The following is a 22,605-nucleotide window of genomic DNA, read 5'->3' on the forward strand; positions in this document are numbered from 1 at the left end:
ACGAATAATATTTTCAATGGAGGGTACCAATTGGGGATTTTGATTTTTGAGGTTGATGTGCTAGTTGTCCTTGTTGAAAAAACCAAGGTCAATTATGGAATGACAAATAATTTGATGAAGTTACCTATTTGATCGTTCGATAAATATATACATATATTATATACTAATTACATATTTGATATTCATTTTCTATAGTAAGAAAAATGTTTTGAGGTTTATTTTTTGTTTTCATAATAACAATGTGAAAGTTTTGTTTAGCGAGAGAATTTATAAGATACAAATATTATTTTAATATTTATATGAACTTTGAAGTATGTTCTTTTTTGATAGCTTTGTTAGTTTTCTTTAGAAGCATAAATTGGGGAGAAATAAAGGCTAATCCAAACTAAAACAAATTTCTATATTTAATATAATATTTCTATGGGAGTTAAAAAAGGAGTTAAAAGAAGAAGTTTTGTTTATTAACATTGAATAGTGAATAATAATGAAGGCTTAGGCAAGTGTTTGCATGATTTAACAAGTTGCAAACTATAGCAAGCTAACTCCAAGTTATATAGTTTTGTTTAAAAAATAACACTGTCAAAACTTACAAGTTATAATGGCTTGAATTAGGAAATGCATCAATTATTAAGTTTTTACTCCTTTTGACATGATACGGAGTTTAAAAAAGTAAAAAGACTTTTGAATCTTGAGTCCTTAAATATGTTATGTGGAAAATTGAAATTAAAGAGTTGTCAAGAAAAAACGGATGAAGTCTTTTATATCCCAGAATCGAAGGCTGCTGCAGTTAAAAAGTAACTAAGGATTTGTGTTATGAAGCAGGTTCTTTGTTAAGTGTTAATGATGCTTTCGTTATGTATTAAGAAAGACAGATTTCAGTCAGACAGTTTAATTATTTATCCGCCATAACCGTAAATGCAGCTTACTAGAGGGTATAAGAACAGTTAGTAGATACCATAATCTGCCCTTAACATGTAACATGAATACAAAAATCAAGTCATCAAAACAGTACTAATGTTGGTTGTCATTGCTAACCAAAAAAATGAAAGTGAAAGTGAATGAATAAATGCTACAAAGTTTATTAAATGGAAGCTCTAGTAAACGTGTTTTTCCGAGCCTGTTACAGATTGCTGACAAGATAACAGCAGTTAGAACAAGTGTGTCAAGAAGCTATACAAAAAAAATAACTTCTCTTTTCCTTGTTAATTGTTGAGAGATCTCAACGGTGATCTTTCATCAAGAATAGCTTCTAATCTCTTGGTTGAAGTGGAAGTTGGAGTGGAGGGGTGTCTGCTATTGTTCTCTTTAACAGGGTCATAGAATTCATTATCCCATTTCAAATCTGTTCCCGGCATACTGTTGTCACAGTTTTGTACCATCCTTTCCAAAGTACCAGCTAGCTGCATATCTTCCTTAGACATCCGGGAAATTCTTTCTGATAAGTCCATGAAAGTATCAAGCAACTTGTCCTTGTCTGATGACAATTTCATGACATCTTCAAGAAGCTTTGCTTTTTCTTTACGAAGGTTCTTGATCACGATATCTGAACTTCTTACTTGCTTTTCAAGTTTAAACTGCAATACATCTATCTCTGATCTTTTGGCTTCCATCTCATCTTCAAGCTTTGTCCTTTTTCCAACAGAATTGGACATGTGTTTCTCCAAGTGCTCCACTTCCTTTTGCAACTTGCAAAATTCATTTTCCAATTCAACGATTACCAAGTTCCTCATCTGTATCTCAATCTCCTTTAGGATCTCCTCTGTTCTCATCTTCTCCCAGGTTTTATGAAACATATCAACCTCTGCTAGCATCTCTGAGAGACTGGCTGAGAATGAGCTAGTTGAGCTTTCAAACTCATTTTCCAGCGAGTTGACAAGCCGCTGGAGATCATATATTCTGTGGTTTTTCTCTTCAACAAGCTGGCGGAGGCTCTCTTTCTCCTTCTTATGCTTTGTTTCTGCTTCCACTTTGGCAAAAATGGCACCTTCAAGCTCTTTTCTCACCCACTCTTGCTCCAAGTACTCCACCTCCTTCTGAAGATCATTTATTATGTGGTCTTTCTCTTCGACAAGATGGTGGAGGCTCTCTTTCTCCTTCTTATGCTGTGTTTCTGCTTCCATGTGCTCAAAAATGGCACCTTCAAGCTCTTTTCTCACCCACTCTTGCTCCAAATACTCCACCTCCTTCTGAAGAACATTTATTCTGTGGTCTTTCTCTTCAACAAGCTGGTGGAGACTCTCTTTCTCCTTCTTATGCCGTGTTTCTGCTTCCACGTGCTCAAAAATGGCACTTTCAAGATCTTTTGTCACCCACTCTTGCTCCAAATACTCCACCTCCTTCAGAAGATCATATATTCTGTGGTCTTTCTCTTCAACAATCTGGTGGAGGCTTTCTTTTTCCTTCTTATGCTTTTTTTCTGCTTCCACTTGTGCTAAAATGGCACCTTCAAGCTCTTTTCTCACCCACTCTTGCTCCAAATACTGCACTTCCTTCTGAAGATCCTGAGAAGTCTTCTTGTCCTCAATGTTTTCACTGAGCAACGCTGTCTGTTCCCTTTTCTGGTCGAAGAGCTGCTGCTGGAGTATATTCACTCTTGTATCTTTTTCTGCCAGCTCGAGTTCAAGGCTCTCTCTTTCTTGTTTGAGGTCAAATTCAACATCTGCTTGGGCAAGAAGGGAGGCTTCTATTTGTCTCCTCATTTGAAGGTTTTCTTCCAAGTTGGCTTTCAACTTCTCAGCAACAGATTTCCATACCTGCAGTTCAAATTCCAGTTCATTTCCTTCTTCGAAACTTTCAGCTAGTTCTTCATTTGCTCTATCCAAGGCATCACGAACTTGTTCCAAGTCACTCTTTGTATGCAATACCTGCTCCTTCAAATGACTTTGGGAAGTTGATGCTACTTTTAGCATTTCCTTTAGTGTATCAACCTCTCTTTGTAAAGGAAGCTGTTGTTGTTCTTCGGAATTCAAGGACTCGATCTTTTCTGATAGCTGTGCTACCTTTTCACGCTCCTCTTCGAGATCTTCCTGAACTCTAACAAGAGCTTCATTCTTCGTATTCAACTGTTTGATTAGAGTAGAGATATTATCAACTCCTTCTCTCTTTTCCAATTCCATAGAAGCGTAATCATCAGCAATTCTTTGATGGAGCTCAAAAAACTGAGATTTCAACACTAACAGCATCATGGAAGTCTCCTCATTCTGTAGTGTTAACTGCAATGTTAATAATTCACATGTCTCCAGCTCCTGTCGAAGTTCAGTAATTAAAGTTTCTTTGCTCTGTACAGTAAACTTGCAGATATCAAGCTCTTCTGTTAGTTTCTCCAATTTAGAAGCCCATTCAGCTTCTTTGGCTTTGAGATTACCAAAACAGTCCTTGTGCACCTGCTCCAGGCCTCTGAGCTTGTTTCGGAGTTTGGACAAGGAAGAAGAAGCTCCAGCTTCTTGAATTTTGGCTTCCTGGAGTTCCTTAAGGGATGTCATCAATTCATGATTTTCATGCTCTACCCTCCTGAATTGGTATTCCATTTCCTTGTGAAGTGTATCCCTTGAACCCAATATGTCTCTTAGATGCGCAATTTCTTTGTCCCTCTGACTAGTCAGGCTCTCAATTACAGACCTGGATTCCTCGTACTCCGCACAGACACTGTTAAAGGATGTTTTAGACTCAACAAGTTGAACTTCCAGTAGTTTTTTCTTGCTTTCTTCATGAGCTAAAGCCTGATTGCACATCCACAAACGGTTTTCAAGATCTTTCGATATTCTTAGCTGAGAATCTAAATTCGTCTGCAGTTTGGAAATCTCATCTAGCAATGTGGATCTCTCCTTGGCCCATTCTTTCTCCTCCTCTTGGTGTTGTTGCCTGAGTCTTCCATGAGCCTCCTCCAGATGACTGAACGATTCCTTCTTCCATTTAAGTTGATCTGCTAGCTTCTTGATTTCCTCCTCCATGTCAAGCAGCATATCATCATTGTGTCTCAATTCTTTGGATGTTTTAGCTCTCTTCTCAGCTTCTGAGGACCTTTTCCGTGAAGATGATAAAAATTCCCTTAGCCCCTCAATTTCTTGTTTGAGAGAACGAATTTGTTGCTCTTGATCTAAATTAATTGCATTTGCACCATCTAGAGCCAACGCCATCCCTCTACTATCTTCTTCATACCTTCTAAGCTGTTGCTTGAGCTTGCCATGAGCCTCCTCCAGATAACTGAACTGTTCCTTCTTCCATTTAAGTTGTTCCTCAAGTTTCCTGTTTTCCTCCTCTATTTCAAAAAGCATATCTTCACTGTGTCTCAGCTCTTTGGATGCTTTGGCTCTCTTCTCATCTTCTGAGGACTTCTTTTGTGAAGCCGATACGAATTCCCTGAGCCCTTCAATCTCCTTTTTAAGAAAATGAATCTGTCGCTCCTGATCCACATTAGTTGAATTAGCACCATCTAAAGACAATGCCAGCCCTTGTTTCTCTTCTTCACATTTTTTAAGTTGTTGCCTGAGTTTGCCATGAGCCTCTTCCAGATGAATGAAATGTTCATTCCTCCATTTTAGTTGATCTGTGAGCTTCCTGTTTTCCTGCTCCATCTCCAGTAGCGTATCATCCTTGTTTCTCAGCTCTTTGGATGCTTTGGCTCTCCTCTCATCAACTTCCAAGGACTTTTTCTTCTGTGAAGCAGAAGCCCTAAGCCCCTCAATTTCTTGTTCGAGAGAACGAATCTGCTGTTCCTGATCCATATGAGTTGAATTAGCACCATCTAACGCCAATGCCAGCCCTCTATTCTCTTCCTCAAACTTTCGGAGCATCTCAGCAATATCAGCACGAAGCTTATCATTTGTAGAACTTAGATGCTTGACAGCAGACTCCTTTTCTTTAAGTTTTGACTCGATTGCTTCGTGCAACTGTTCAGTGACAGCAAGCTCATCTTCTTTCCCAGACAATTCATGAGTGAGCTTCTCTACTTTCAAATTCGCCTCCTGGTTCTTGGTTAGCAACTCATTGTTGACTCTTTTCAAGTTCTCACACAACTCAGCTTTACTTTGGTAGTTTGCCCTGAGCTTTTCAATCTCAAGTTTGGCCTCATCTAGTGCTTCATGTACTGTGTCCATTTCCTCACTCCAACTGAGATCAACTAAAACACCTGTTCGCACAAAAGAGAGAATTTCAGCACCAAAACACATGAAATCCCACAAGTGGGGTTCGGGGAAGGTAGAATGTACACAGACTTTATCTCTACCTTTACGAGATAGAAGCAGTTTGAAAAAGGGAATACATAAATGAGAACAGTAACCACAACGAAACAATACTAAACAAGACATGCTATGTTATCAATCTCCAAAAAGATCTTTGAAACAAACCAACTGAAGTCATTGAAAGCTATAGAGACAGATGTCAGAAGGAATAACAACTACGAAAGAATTGGCCTAGAGAACATGAATTTAGGCAAAATTGGAACTCAAGAAGCGGAGTCCTTAAAGTTTATAAGATCTGAACTTGCCACACCCTAAATATGAGAAACTCGAAACGCTTTTGAACCTTCACAATGGTCCAGTTTCTAGTCTAGTGCAGTTACTCTTACAGTCACAATAACATCCAAACTAGGTGTTCCTTATTCACAATCTTTCTCCACACAAATCCAAGATCTAAGCTTTTTCTAAAGGACACTAATTCTTACTCACTGAAAATGCCAGAATTTCAAAAGATTGACACATTTAATCTTAAATAATGTAACATAGAAGATTTTTAACATAAATTATGTACATTTTCATGCTCTAGCAGAGTGTGCCCTAAATAATCACACAAACATAACTATTATACAACAATAATATAGTAACAGAAACCGAAGGACAAGAAGCAACAACAGCACTACTTCTAATACTAGTCTCGAAGGACCGCAAAACAACACACTACTATCTACTATTCTCCAAACCTTATTTATGTCCTCCGTAACCTTATTTTTAAAATCATGTTCTCGATTATCTCAAACAACACATATATTCACAGTATCATAAATTACTAAAATTAAAAGGAATTACCAACTTCAGAGTGTCAACACAGCACATACATTCATTCACATAATTAACAATTAGTTATTCTGCCTGACACCAACAAGAACAACAACAACATATCAAGTGAAATTTCGAGAGCCTGTTTCCGAAAGACTAAATCTTTCAAGACACCCACAAAAGAAAACTTACCCAACATCATACATCAAGATTCAATTTTTCTTTCAATTTACTAATCAAGAAACAATATTAAACAAAAGGGTGTTCTTGAAAATGTACCTTTGATTAAATTTCTGGTTTGTAGTCCATTCGAAAAAACAACAAGTGGGTTTTTTTTCAGTTTGAAGTAAGTAAATTGAAAGTTACAAGCTTTAATGGAAGAGTTTAAAAAAAAAGAAAAAAAATTGAAACTTTTTCTGTGTATATCAATAGCCGTTGTGAATGAAAAAATTTTGAATTTTGTTATCGTTTAACAATTTTGTTCGGATCTATTGTTAACTAGCCGTTAACATAGGCCCAAAATCTATGGAGTGAAAGCCCAAAAGAGGAAAGACCAAAAATGGGTTAAAAATAAAGAATAAGGTAAAAGCTCAAAAATACGCCATCGAACTTACAGAAAAGGCTCAAATATGCGATCAGTTAAAAGTTTGGCTCATTTATGTCACTATCGTTAAAGAAAAGGCTCATTTAATGGTGATTTTGCAAAACCATTTTTGACACGTGGCCAATTATAATTCGGCCACGTCATCAATTTTTTTAAGAAAATAAAATTATTTTAAAATTGATGACGTGGCCAATTGTAATTCGTCCACGTCATCAATTTATTTAATAAAAAAAATTAAACAATTTGTGATGACATATACTCTTAGATAAAAATTGATGACTTGAACATCTATATATTCATAATTTTTTTTAATCAAATTAAATTATATCTGATCATTAATATATAAAAGTCATGACTTAATATGGTGAAAAAGGTTGCTAAATCATAAAATAAATAATTATAAATACATATCTTTGGTGTTGATTTCATACTCTAGAATCTAATCTCCAAAATTTGTATTCAACTACACAAATACTAAAAATAATATGAAGATTAGCATTTAAATTTTTCCCCCAGTGTTTAGACATACATATCGAAAATATTTTTTACTTGCCGCCACAAGACTTTTTATATTTTTTAGTTGTTGTATGTTATATTCGGTACACTAGTAGAATTTTTTTCCTAAAAATATATGTACGTGCATATCTAACAAAAAATAAGAAAAACATAAAAATAAAATTAGGAGTGAAAAATTAAATAGGATGAGGTAGATTTTTTTTTTAAATAAAATAATATCAATTTCTATCCGGGGAGGGTGAGGATGAAATATAAATTTTTTAAAAATATTTTATAAATAATTTTTTTTTTAAAAAGGATGAAATTGTCGGAAGAGGGGTTTACATGGAGGAGGTGGTGAAGTGAGATAAGAAAAATAAATTAATTTTTTTTATATGGATAGTTATCTTTAAATTTTAATTACTATTAATTTTTTATTATTTAATTTTTATCTATGCGCCTGCTGAATTGAAAGGCCAAGCCAATTCGAAAATTGCAATTAATTAAGTGTTCTTGTGGTACTAATAATTGTTTCAAATATACAAAATTTTCAATGTAATGTTCAAAATTGTTTTGTTGAATCAGAAATGCACACACACATTTTTTCATTTGCAATTTACTGTTCTTTGATATAGTTAGTACAACAGTACTAAGCTATTGTCAGTTACCTCTCTTCCTCATATTTTCGCTCGTCAATCTCCCTCTCTCGCTCGCTCCATGTCGCTCTCCTCTCTCGTTTTATACAATAGAAATGTATGGATTGTACTTCTGTTAGTATAAAGCGAGAGAAAATGTATATACACATGCAAATACATATATCTACGTCCTATAAACTTATAATTATACAATACAAATATTTCTCTGCCAAGTCTCCTTTGTCTTTCTCTCTTTCTGGTTTTATTCAAATTCAAATAGTATATAATTTCTCTCTTTCTTGATTTATTCAATTCGATTCAATTCTATATTTCCTGCCCAAGTCTCTTTTGCCTTTCTCTCTTTCTCGTTTTATACAAATTCAAATTCTCATTTTATACAATTTGATTCAAGTATATAAATTCAAATTTTATACAGATATACAAACACATGCAATTGAATTGAGAGGCTAACAACATTTTATACAAATGGTCTACCAGCGAAATTATACAAATCTGAAGAGGAGCCAATGAATTATACAATTGATTCTTTTGTGTGTGTGTGTATATATATATATGTGTATATATATTTGTTATGAAGCGCAATTATGCAAACTTTGCTATAGCATATAAATTTGAATTTTTTGTTTGATATATGCGAAAGTTATCCAAAAAAACTGGCTTTTGAAGAAGGTAGTGTATAAGAAGATCTTACCTTTCTCGAGATATAGAGGTTGTTTTCGATGAACTTTCGATTTAAGACAAAAATAAAATTGGAAAAAAATGTATTAATAGAAGTACGAGAAAGAATAGGTTGTAACAAAACAATAGATAATAGCAGAACATTACTATAACTAAATAATACGACAATCGAACTTATATGAAATACCATATTTTAGTGGGTTAATGGTTGGGATTTAGCAAGAATGTGTTACTAGTTAGAATTATAAATTGGATCAAAATTTAGTTGGCAAGCTTAGGTGACAGAGTTAATGTCATGTAATTTACCACATCATTGTTACTAACTCTTGAAGGTATTTGTTATTTCTTTGAATAATTACGATCATATATAATAGATAATTTAAATAATTTCTTTCATATAGTTCAAGAAAATTGACTCTTTTCTATAATATGTTAGCAAGATATAAATACATGAACTATATATGATCATTTCACAAATAGTCATGTTTCTATCTTTGCAATTGAATAAAAACATATTTCCTAAGTGAAACCCAAAGATATTGTTATAAAATTTTACAGATAAATTAAATTTAAAACTTTATGATAATAGCTATTTTTTTTTAAAAAAAAAAAAGAGGATGGAAATTTGGTCATGTCTTGCAATTTCTAGTCCATATAAATTAATATGAACATGTTAAACCACATCAAACATTAACCACAACGTGTAATTCAGTGAATAATAATTTAATTTGTTTAATAGCATAAACAACTTTAATTGTCTCAATTAATATTGCACTATAGTTTTAAGTGCAATATTATGTCCATTTATAATGGTGATTATGTTGGTGGACCCGTATTATACATGATGAACTTTCTCTAAGATTTGATTAACTAAATAAAAGGCAATGATTTTTTAAAAAAGACGACTTGCTTATAATAATATCAATTATGCCAAAGTTTATATGGCTAAATAAAGGTCTCAAATTGAAATTTTTGAAAAAAATAATCAACAAGTGAGGTGAGACTTTTCAAAGTAAATTTAATCATAGTCAAACGTTAATATAAGTATTCGATACGAGGCGGAAAACTAATTTAATCGCGAAGAATGGATACAATTTTAGTGTAGATTTTATAAGCTTGCTTTCTAAATGCATGTTTTCTTCTTTCCTTGTTGGGTATTTGCATGTGGAATTTGGCTACCTAAAGACAAAAGTACAACTAATGCAAATAGAGAAAATCATTATACAAGGACAATTTTAGTAGTAATTATTAATTTTTAAAAAATATTCTAGTAATGGTAGTCTTTTTATTTCTAAGTGCAAGTGTTAAGAAGATTACAAAAACAATAACGTGGTATTAGGCCAAAAGTACTATGAATGTAATCACAACAAAAATATTGAATGTAATTTTATAAATAAGAGTCTGAAAAAACACTGATATATATTGCAAATCATATTCTCATCTTGTGATCGAGAATAAAAAACTTATTTCTGAAAGGTTCCCGACTTAAGAAAAACATATAACAAATCGAGTTTGGAAAATCTATATTAAAAAAAATAGAGAAAATGCACAAGTTTTCCCTCAATCTATGTCCAAAGTTTTAGAGACACACTTATACTTTTCTAAGGTCATATTACCCCCTGAACTTATTTTATTAATAATTTTCTACCCCTTTTTGGCTTACGTGGCACTATCTTGTGGGTCCAACGTTAGTTGACTTTTTTTTCCAAGCTAGTGCCACGTAGGCCGAAAAGGGGTAGAAAATTACTTATAAAATAAGTTCAGGAGGATAATAGGACCTTAGTATAGTATAAATGTGTCTTTGAAATTTCGGGCATAGATTGAGGGATACTTGTGTATTTTTCTAAAATAAAATAACAAATATTACGGTGAGTGAAACAAGAAGAAATATTGTAATTAAATATTATAGATGTGACTGATATCTAACAAGTGTACTAAAATAGTTAAGAACCTTATAATGACCATGTTCTAATTGTACTATTAACAATAATAATTTCATAGTAATTTTTTCTTCAAAATGTATTGAACTTTCACATTCATTTTTAAATTTCATATGCAAAACGTGTCACACATATACATTAAACATAAGTTTGTTATATATCAACTAAGATTATGACTGCTTTTGATTAGTCATTAATCATATTGAACCTAACTTAGATTATTCTAGATTTTAGCACATGTTACATGAATTTAAAGATGGTAAAATGAACCATCACAAGTGTATAACAAGTGTGGAAAATAAATTGATTGTGAGCCACAATTAATTAAAACGTATACACTATATCATAATTTTGTTATTAGTTTGCTTTAGTTATTTCACGCTTCAAAAATAAATAGGTTAAATTATAATATACTTTCTAAGGCGATATGTGATAAGTAGTTTTAAATTTTGGAATACAACTTTTATCGCCATATATTTTGCTTACTGCATATTATATGACTAAAAAAGTATATTATTTTTTAATAAAATAATTAAAGAAAAAACAGTTTCAACGTAACTTCTTTTTCATTTTCATTTACGTCCCCTTTTTTCTTTATTTTTTCCTTCTTTTTTTCTTGTCTTTTCAAGGTTGACAAATAATATATAAATCAATTATTGATGGGGTCAATATGTACAACAAAATTCAACAAATGATAACAAAATGAGAAAAATATGTGAAGAACTTGTTTTCCAACAAATACATATATATATCAAAAGTATATTATTTTTTATAAGTCAATGAAATGAGAGAATTATTAAACACTTTTTAATACGTTTTCTAATCGTTGGATGTTATTAAATTATTTTTAAAATTATACTAAGAGAATCTCTTTCGACTATGGAAAATAATAATAAAATATATTTAAGTTTCAATCACATATGCGTAGATCGAGCATTTCATGCATACAAGTAGTGCTACTATTTGACAAACGATGAATTTTTAATAGGATCAATCAAAACTAAATCCATTCAGTTTTATCGAACACAAGCTAATTTGTGTCCAACATGATTAAGAAAAGAAAAAGATATTTAAATTATCTCAAATATATATTGAACTATGTAAAATTAAAATAATAAATCGATAAAAGAAACTTTTCGATAATTATATCATAATTATTGGAGAAGACACATCGTAGGTCATTCTTGACTATCAAATTGATATTATTATATGCAAATGTGATCTTAACGATCTTCATTTTAGTTAATTATGACTATATAAGCTTTGTCAAATTTGGTGAGGTTATGAATAATTTTTATTAAAAAAAAAAGATAGAAAAAATATTTATTTATAAAGCTGACATTCGACACACTTCACATGTGTGGAATAAATAGAATCCCTTTGTAATATATTTATTTTTTTAAAGTTAGTGTTAAATTAAAATCAAACAAATAGATTAAAATGAAAAACAAAATTCTAAATATTAATGATGTTTTAAAATCCCAAATTTAAGTTAAATACCTACAACTAAAACTATGATTGGAGCAAAATTAAAGGAAGGTAAAAGTGATTTTCTCATTAAAAAATTCATGTTATACATATATAATTAATAATATTTTATGTGTCAAAACAACTTCATGCAAAAATATTGGGTATAGTTATAAACTAATTTTGGTGGTTTGATCTTTTTTCGAATTTAAAATTTTTTTTGATAAAATTAATTGTCTCCAAAACTAGGGTAAGAAATTGAATTCATCTTATAACGATGAACAGCTATTTAATTCAAAACAAAGTTATCTTATGATTAATCACATATAATTTTATTTTTTATGTGAGTTACTTCCTTCATCTTTAAGTATGTTATATCATTTGATTAATGCAGAACCTATGAAATAACGAAAGATTTTATTATATTTATTAAATTATTTTTTTTATTTTTCTTCACAATAAAATATTATTGTGAGACTAAATAAAGATAACATAAAACTTGTCAATTATATGATATTTTTTTCGTAACGAATGATATTACATAAATTAAAACGAACGTCTAAATAATATCAAAGATTTTTGACTAATCTCGATAACCAAACCACTCTTTGGCGATGATTTTCTAACTCATTTATTATTACTCAGATTACAATATAGTTTTAATTCATTGGACAGACAAAACATGATCGGACGGTCACAATTCTATCACCAAATCTTAGCCATTGATTTAACTTAAGGGCCTAGAAGAAAAACATGATTTATAAATCACCCCTCTATAGTTACATGATTTATAAATCACCCCTCTATAGTTTTTCCTCTATTTTTCTCAATCTATGATTATATGATTTTATTTTATTTTTGCTAAAAAGAAAACTTGAATTTCGTCAAATTCAATTTTATTTTACTTTAAGATTGTGTTCAATAGGAAGAAAAATATTTCTCATGAATAATATTTACACAGATAAATGAATTGGGTATTACAACAAATTAGGAAAACTATGGGGGTTAAAATGTAATTTGAACATAGTAAGAAATAAAAAGTGAATAAGACAAAATGGGTACAAGAACAAATTAGGATGGTTATGGTGTTAAAATCAAGTTTGAACAAAATAAGCAAATAAAAGATTAACAAGACAAAATAGATATAACAACAAATTAGAATATTTATGGGAGTAAAAAAGGACCTTGTGAATATTTAGTGAAAAAATATATTAAAATGTTTGAAATTGTGTTTGATCGCTAATATAACGAAAGTTATCTGTTATTAAATTTTTGTGAATAGTTTTAAATGATAAAAATAATTATTTTTTTTTGTGTATGATTTTCAAAATTAATGAGAATATTTTATATTTTTTCTGACTAAATATATATTTTGAAGTTCAATTTCAAAAAATGATGAAATATCAACACTCCTCCTAGTCATCACATTATTCGTCAATAAATTTTTTTTAATTAAGCTAATCCTTTTTTTCATCAATTAAGCAATTTTCGTAAAAACGAAAAGCAAAATAAAAATACTTAAATCGTAAAAATATGATTCCGTATGAATAATAAAAAAAACGTGTTATCGATCGAAACAACGACATATACAAAATAAGCAATTGAAATATGCACCAATTAATTAGGAAAGCTATGGGATTAAAGTCTAGTTTTTGTACAAAATAAGCAATAAAAAATTAACAAAACAAAATAGATAACAATAGCAAATTAGGAAAGTTTTGGGGGTTAAAATGTAGTTTATATAAAATAAGAGATCAAAGTTGAACAAAAATAAATAAATAGTTATCCATTTGCTTATATATAGGCCCGCCACAAAGTATTCAGTTGATTTTCCAGTGTGTGTGTGTTACTTTTGGGGGGGTGGGGTGAAGACGAAAGAAGGGAGTTTTAGTGAGAGAGAGAAAAAGGGGTTCACCGCCGGTGGCGGAAAATGGATATGCCGGTGAACAGTTTTGTTTTTTTCCGGTGATATTACCGTGCTGATCTCACTTTCCGGCGAGGATTTGAGAATTTTCCGGTGGTGACACCGTTTGATATATATACACACATCTGCCGAAAGCTTATCCTTTTTCTTTACTGAGAAACAAATTCGGGTCTGGGTTTGACCCGATTGGAGAAATGGTTTTTGGTGTTTTAATTCCAATTTTGCCCTCATCAATCACGAGTTTGAGATGAAAAACTTGATTTAAATTTTGTGGATTTATCATATTGTTAGACCCTTTTGAACTGTTTGATGTTTTCTGGGATTTTTAGTTGAATTTTAGTGCTAGGAGATGGTGGGGTTTTAATTTTTGAAGCTTTTCTTGAAAAGGGGTTGTTTTTTTATGATTAAACTGCTGAAAGCTGTTTGCTTTTTTGCTCTTTTGATAGAAAAAGTTTGTCTTTAGCCTTCCATCTGATATTTTGTTTTAGTAATGGATTAAGCATTTGTTGAATTTTTGTTCTGGGGCTTGGATTTGAGTTCTTGATTGTGTTTCAGAGCTTAAAGTTTGATTTTTTTTTGCTAAGTTTGATCATTTGTAGAATCCCTTTTGGATGAAATGGCAGTTTCTTTGACTCGTTTGTCATGGTGGTGGTGGGGTGGGAAAGAGAAGGAACCAGTGTCTAATGGATCTTCAATGAATCCCTTGCAAGATTTTGGATTTGGATTGAAGGAACAAAGTGATAGTTTGAAGTTTAAGTCAGTGAGGGGGGCTAATCTAGCTTCAACTACTAGGAAAGTGAAGAGGAAATGGAAGAGTAGAGAGGAGAGGAAGAGGGTTGATGAGAAATATGATGTGGTATTGGTGCCATCTGATGGTGTTTGTTTATCAGGTTCCGAATCCGATGACTCTGACTGGTCGATCGGGTGGCTGGAACCACATGCCCCTGATTTCCAGAATGATGATGAGGGAGATGACAGTTTTGCTGTGTTGGTTCCTTGCTACAGGCATGATTGTAGAGAGATAGGAGAGCCAAACAATCAGTTTTTAAGTGCCATTGAGAATCTCTCAAATGGGTATCCTGCTGGTAAGAGCTTTAGATATGTTCTTGTTGCTTTTGCTGCATTGATTATGTAGAATCTCTTTCGTTTGGATTATTGTTCTTTGATTACTATGATTTGAATTTGATTATGCTTGTTTGCAATTGCTCTGACAATAATGATTCCTCTGGAGCTGAATTTGTTAAATTAGTTATGTTTAATAATGTGTAGACTGAGAAAAAGATTCATGTGCGTTTGTCGTATTGTTATCCTTCGTTTTACCAAGCGTGTGGTAGCAAGCGTCACATTATGTTCTTGTTGCTTTTGCTGCATTGATTATGTAGAATATTGTTTTTTGGATAATTGTTCTTTGATAACTATGATTTGAATTTCATTATGCTTGTTTGCAACTGCTCTGACAATAATGACACCTCTGGAGCTGAATTTGTTAAATTAGTTATGTTTAATAATGTATAGACTGTGAAAAAGATTCATGTGAGTTTGTCGTATTGTTATCCTTCGTGTTACCAAGCGAGTGGCAACAAGCGTCGCATTATGTTCTTGTTGCTTTTGCTGCATTGATTATGTAGAATATCATTCTTTTGGATTATTGTTCTTTGATAACTATGATTTGAATTTCTTTATGCTTGTTTGCAACTGCTCTGACAATTATGACACCTCTGGAGCTGAATTTAACAATTAGTTATGTTTAGTAATGTGTAGACTGAGAAAAAGATTCATGTGAGTTTGTCGTATTGTTATCCTTCGTGTTACCAAGCGCGTGGTAACAAGCGTCGCATAATAGTGCTAAAAATAGAAGCCAGTCTCCCATCAGGACACAGATGGATAGAGTAATATCATTGGATTTAGATTTTAATAAGCAATAGTTGCATTGAAGGATAGATACTATTAATGGAGTAGAATTAATGAGCAATATTTACTGTTATCGTACTACAATCAGTGAACATTATTTACATATCCGTTGTTGTGTATTTTGAGCCGAGGGTGTTTCAGAAACAGCCTCTCTTCACAAGGTAGGGGTAACCTTGCGGACACTCTAGCCTCCTCAGACCCCACTTGTGGGATTTCTATGAGTATGGTGTTGTATTATTGTGCAATTTGACAATAAGAACCTCAATAAAATTTCATTCTAACCTAATGCAGTGAGTTCTACATACTCCATCTTGGTGATGTTATATCCTTTCAATCCAGCCTTTTGGTTCTTAAAGAAAGCTTAAACATTGATAGAGCAATGAACAAAGAACTGACTTTTCCTTTTATTTTGAATGCTATTGTTTCTTCCTGTATGAAGTTTCCAAACTTACGACTTGTATTTGCCTTGAACCAATTTAAAGCCTGCAGAATTTGTTATGAGTTCGTCTAGATAGGTTGGTTAATATGTATCATATCTATGCCAGTCTGTGTTGTCTCGTATTAGACGTACGAGTGAATGTGATCTTGTCTGAAATTCTTCTTTCATACTTGCAGAGGGTAAGAAGTATATGGAGCAATGGCTCTCTTCTCTTCAGAATTTTTGAATATACTGCAGCTGGTCGTTATCTACGCATTAGGAATTTTCTGAAGCAGGGTCTATCTTTTAGTATTTGAGGAGATATGCTAGTTCTGCATCAATATCGAAAAGTAGTGGCAGCAGGTCAGCATTTTCATTTGCGAGAGACAAATAATCAAGTTTTTCGTGGCAGTGATCTTTGGTTTCGGGCTCAAATACACAAATCAATGTCATCTTTAAACTTTAGAACTGATCAACTTCTGTTGTTGTGGGGAAAACTTGACATATCAAGCTGATTTTTTAGTGTAAATATAGCTAATGTGAATATGGGAGAAGTAGTATGCTTTTTAACTGCTGCTATTGTAAATAAATCATCTGTCTTCCAATATCCAGACAAGTGAAAACATCATTGTTTATATCTTTGATCATACATTAATGTTAAATATTATGTTCTTATGAATCTATTCTGTTATGGTTCCCTCTGTCTTATTGTTCATTATTGTTTATTATGTATATATACTAGATGTTGATACCCCTTCATTTCTTCGTGGGTTCTGGCTCCTATGCTGACCAAGAACCCTCTATGTTTGTGGACCACCGCACATCGTTTGCTTCGTTAGTACACTATTGTAGAAGCTAGTGAAAATAGTCGTCATTTTTTCCTTTACTAGGAAGGTTATTCTTCTGTAAGCAAGATCTTTGATTAGTTTTTCTTTCTACAAGACTTATCTTAACTTGTCGAACTTTCTTTCCTTCACTAGGAAAGTTACTCCGTAAGCAAGATGTTTGATTACAATGAGTTACGAAAGACAAGTGGATTTGTTGATTGCTCAACTCAAAGCCAAGAAAACCCTAAAAAAGATGAATTTGGACCATTTGTGTTGTTGTATTGATTCAAAACCCCTTTTAAACACACATTGATTCCAACACTTGATGTTTTTGCAAGAATGGCATGTGACCATTGCTACTATAGGTTGAAAAGTGAAAAAAAAAATTGTTATGCGGAATTCGAGATAATACGAGAAAACATAAACGCGAAAAACAAGACAACAGATTTACGTGGTTCACTAATAAATTGGCTACGTCCACGGGGAAGAGGAGAAACAGTTTTATTATGGAGAGGCAAGAACAGAATTACAGAATAGGGTTTGCCATAGCGTCTATATATAGTGCTAAGCTACGCTTTAACAGGCTTGAGCCCAAAATACAGAATTGGCAGATAATTAAGGGCCCCCGTTCTTTCTACTGTAACGGGTCCGATTCAAGGCATTCAACACAAACATTTATTTCTTGTTAGCTCTTCATAAAGTTCTTTTAACCTACTTTTCCTCTGCCCTTTATAAAAAGTTTCCAACTTTTTCCACCAGGAGGTTTTTGCTAAACAAAAAGAAACAGACCCCACTTTTGGTATTTGAGGTTACCAATGGGACATATTGAGATATAAAAATAAAAAAATTTGTGTGTCCCTTGCACTTGTGATAGGGGGAAAGAAAATGTAGTTTGTGGCTGTTATTTCTTTTTATGTAATGGTTGCTTCTTCACCACATATTAGTGCCAAAAATAGTATAGTTTAGATAACTTTTAAAAGAATTTATATATTTTTGTTGCTTCCTACTTGCATTATGTCAAGAATTATATTACTGAATTTTATGGATGTATCTTAGCGATTAATATAGTGAGGCATCATCGCGTAGTTGATTACAAGAGTGATTGATTAATGAAATGAGTGTAAATCTTGATCAATTAAACCTTTGTGAGGCAATATAATTGTTGGCCTCTGCGTTACCTGCATAAGTGAACAAGAAAAGATCATGTCGTCAAAGATGGTGATATCATGATCCATAGGTTGAGTCATGAGGTGCAAAATACTCTACGTCGTGAATTGATAAATTTAAACAACACATATCGAAGATATTAATCCATTAATATTCTTACGTAAAAATTTATTATTACTCGATACTCGTGTTGGTGGAACCACATCATTATTGAAAATGTAGCTAGATTCTTATGGATAAAATTTCAAAAAAGAGATAGGTGCTTTTTGCAAATGTCACTTTCATTGATGTTCCTTCTAATCCTAATAAATGTTGTTGATAAGCAAAAGTGTCACTAGAGGGATTTCGACAAGCAATTATTGATTATAATTTATTTATTTTTTAAAAAATGACTTTTTTTTTATTCTAAGATATAATTAATTTGTCTTTTCTCAATTCAATTGCGTACTTGAAACATTTTTGTTTACAAAAGATGGATTTATTCCACTTGATGATAACTATATGTCAAGAAAAAATGAGTGATTTATGGGATTCTCTATAGGCTTCTTGAAATTCAAAAAAGTATATTAATTTTTTGATTGATATTTATAATATATGTACTCATTATATTAATATATTAATATGAGAAGATTTTAATTTATAATATTTTTATATAGTTATCAAATATCGAACTAAATTTTAGCTTTAATTTATTGAATTGAATTAATATAGTTTAATCTCAAAAAATTAATTAAATTAAACTCTCGATATATTATATTTTTCTAATAATCACATGCAATGAAAAAATGAGTGGTTTGTGGGATACTCCATCTTTTCTTTTGTATAGATTTATATGACACGCTACTTGAAATTCAGAAAGGAATATATAAATTTTTATTAATATATTTACTTGTTATATTGATATGAAAGATTTGTAATTTTTTTTTTCAATATTGATCTAAATTTTAGTTTTAAAATATTGAGCTAACCTAATTAACTCTCGATAAATAAAAAATATCGCATAAATCAAAACGAACATTAATTAACTTTATTTTTTTGGGTAGAAAAAGTGTTCATTGAACCTACATTAAAAGATAGTCATTATGAAATTGTTCACTTAATCTAATTCTTATGAATTTTGTACTCTTTACAATTTGAATATGATCAACTAATAAAGATCTCTATATCATTTTCATTTTACCTTTATTGTGTACATTTTTTGTTTGGTTCTTTACTTTGAAACACATACTAATTTGTTTGACTAAGTTTATAGAATACCGAAAGTAAAATTGAGATATTTATCGAGCTTTTAGGAGAAAATAAATAATTTTATAAAGTAGTCGAAGTTTCTTTTTCCAGAAGTTTAAAAAGTAATTTTTTTTTCTGAAACACTTTTAAGAAAAAATATATTTAGAAAATCCCTTAAACTCAAATAAGATCATTATTCAGTCTGTTAAAAAGCCTAATTGAGACAAAGTAAACTCTTACTATTTTCCAGTCTTTGCTTTCGAATCGATCCGCTATTTAGAACATCTACCTCTTTCTTCAAAGGCAATGTTAAAAGGTTTAACCAAACGTTAATTGTTGTTCAAAGGTGTTTTTTAAACTTGTAAAAACCTCTCACTAAAAGTACTTTTTTTTTAAAAACATCTTTCAAAATGTTACGTTATATTTCGAAAATTTGGACAAACAAACTAAAAATATGTCAAAATGACTTACTATTGGGCTGGTTTATGAAGCCTACAGCAATGTTGGGCTCTGATTGGGCTCAATATTCATCCTACATGTTACTCTTTTGGGCTAATTATGGCTATTTTGAGTTTTATTCGTAAAATTTGAAATCTTAAAATAATAACTATTTTTCAAAGATAAAATTAAAAAATGGCTTTTGTGTGTTATTTCTACCGACCTTGACTTGAGGTCGATAGAAATATTTCCCTTAAAATATATTGAAAATGAAGGTTTTTCTTGCTTACATAACTAAGTTTAACAAGGAGAGATTAACTTTGTTTTATTTATTTTTACGGATTTTCTATTATTCTCTTTAGATAGCAATAATAAAATTTTATGTAGCATGCAATAAATATTTGACTTTGGTATTATAACTAATAAAAAATGAGCAAAATGGATTTGTTATCATAGACTATATAGTAAGAATAGTAGGATATTTAGGTTGAAGATAACAAATATATATTTGTCGAGTGATAATTTGATACTCACATGCACTTTATAAATATTTAATTCAAATTTTTCAATAATTGAAGTACACGAATTGATTCAAACACTATATTATAAATTAGAGATGTGTACGAATTCGATCAAAATCAGTAACTTAGATTCAAACTCTGAATTGTAATAATTTTTTTTTATCAAATATATATCAATAAACATCAAATTTTAACTCCGCGAAAAAAACAAAAGGTAGAGTACATAAGTTCCCTTGGCATATTCTTTTTCCTTGTATGAAGCTTCTAATTTTCTTTTCAATGTTCATTATGAAAGTATAATTAATTAATATGTGTTCATTTCTTTATTTATTCTAAGCACTAGATACTTTACACCCTTAATTATAAAATATTAGTATACTAATTTGTTCAAAGATCATTATTTTTTTAAGAAAATTATTAAGAGATCTTTTTTTCCCAGCTATTGAGCATCTAAACTCAGATCATTATGAGTTGTATTTAAATAATTATTCTTTCAAATAATTTATTTGTTGTTGTTATCATGAGATCATGGCCCTCATTTTTACTGATTATTTTGAAGACCTATTCCAATTGAATTTTTCCAAAAGAAAAATAAACTCACATAGAAGGAGAGTAAATTTTCGATACGAATTTATATTTAGTTGTTCCTTAGTGATTATCTCGAGAGACCATCAACGATCATGGTAGGATTAATAAGATTCTTACATCTTTAATCAAAAACCCTAGATTCAAATATTGAAAATGAAAAAAAATATTTTTTCTTTTACGATATGAATCTGAAATAATCGAATTCACGAAATAAATATCGAAAATAAACAATAACTTTGTATATTGAGTTTTACTTGACATTCTTTTCCAAAAGAAGAATAAACTCATGTAGAAGGAGAGTAAATATTCGATACGAATTTATATTTAGTCGTTCCTTAGTGTTTTCCTCGAGAGATCATCAACAATCATGGCACCGTTAATAAGATTATCACATCCTTAATCAAAAACCCTAGATTCAAATATTAAAAAATGAAAAAAAAAATATTTTCTTTTATACATATTTGAAATAATCAAATTTTCGAAATAAATATCGAAATAAACAATAACTTTGTATATTGAGTTTCACTTCACATTCTTTTTAATATATGTAACGGAAAGTTAGTAAATGACAGGCCAAAAGCAGCTATTTGTATTGAACGCAAAAAAGAAACATAAATATTTACTTTAGTCTTTTCCAATGTATCCAAATAATAATTATAATAGTAATTATTAAAAAAAAAAAAAAACTTTTAGGACAAAAGAAAAAGATATTTCTTCTTTTGTTTATTCATTTTATAATTCTTTCTTCTTTATGAGAATGTGACAAGTTGTTAAAATAGGCCAGTGGATACCATGTTCACAATAATCTAATTTCATAATTGGTTGTCAATGGCTTTAGCTTTGGTTTTGTCACAAAAGAAAAAAAAGGAAAGGAAATATTAAATTTGATCCCTCGATTATTGATAAATTGCAGTTTTGGTCCTTATGATATGTGATTCGGTTTACTTAATACTAGATTTGATCTCTCAATTATTGATAAATTGCAGTTATGATATGTGATTCGGTTTACTTAATACTAGATTTAATCCCTCAATTATTGATGAATTGCGGTTTTGGTCCTTATGATATGTGATTCGGTTTACTTATGTAAAATATATGTCTTACTTGGATTACTTTTAGAACTATATTACCTTAAAATGTCCTTTTGAGTCGAGGATCTATCAGAATCAGAGTAGAGTTATTTTTACTGTCATAAAGTTAGGGTCTATCCTATCCAGGCGTCACTTATAAAATTATATTGGATATGTTATTGTTATGTCATCTTGAAATATAGAATAACAATCGAAGAAAGGAAAAAAAAATATGAACTATTAATACGATCTCTTGTAATTGCTAAATTCATAATCAAGATGAACCATCCTTACGGAGTAAATTGTTTTTGTTGATGAATTATGCAAAGAAGGACATGGCTTTGGGGATGCAAAACTCATCAAGACAATATATTTGTTCTTTGATTTGGCTTATTGATCTCGAACTGATTTCTTGAGTAGCGAGAAGAGACTTGGTTTTGTTGAAAAATTAACACACTTTTCACTATCTCTACTGTTAAAAGAAATTTATCGAATTACAGATTTAGCATAACACGTGAGTAATGAAACAATAAGATTGTTAATAAATCGAATAATTTATAAATATTCATAAGCAAAGAGATCAACAGTACACATCTCAAGTAATTGAAAGTAAAATATAATTATTCAGATATCACAAGGACCAAATCCAACTTTTAACAATAATCAAGGGACTAAAAATGC

The 22,605-nt window shown here is 30.9% G+C and overlaps 2 protein-coding genes across 2 annotated transcripts; one reads left to right on the plus strand and one right to left on the minus strand.

The window, feature by feature from the left end:
• Positions 1 to 997: 997 nt before the first annotated feature.
• Positions 998 to 6,435, minus strand: LOC101262375 (uncharacterized protein At4g38062). Its single transcript, XM_004250472.5, has 2 exons — positions 6,273 to 6,435; positions 998 to 5,128 (listed from the first exon to the last, which is right to left on the minus strand). Exon 2 carries the CDS (start codon positions 5,094 to 5,096, stop codon positions 1,203 to 1,205), a length of 3,894 nt encoding a protein of 1,297 aa, XP_004250520.1. The 5' UTR covers positions 5,097 to 5,128; positions 6,273 to 6,435; the 3' UTR covers positions 998 to 1,202.
• A 7,206-nt stretch (positions 6,436 to 13,641) lies between these two features.
• LOC101247386 (uncharacterized) lies at positions 13,642 to 16,765 on the plus strand. Its single transcript, XM_004250101.5, has 2 exons — positions 13,642 to 14,842; positions 16,284 to 16,765. Exons 1-2 carry the CDS (start codon positions 14,374 to 14,376, stop codon positions 16,331 to 16,333), a joined length of 519 nt encoding a protein of 172 aa, XP_004250149.1. The 5' UTR covers positions 13,642 to 14,373; the 3' UTR covers positions 16,334 to 16,765.
• Positions 16,766 to 22,605: the final 5,840 nt, after the last annotated feature.

Source organism: Solanum lycopersicum, chromosome 11, assembly GCF_036512215.1.
Source record: "Solanum lycopersicum chromosome 11, SLM_r2.1".
NCBI lineage: Eukaryota > Viridiplantae > Streptophyta > Magnoliopsida > Solanales > Solanaceae > Solanum > Solanum lycopersicum.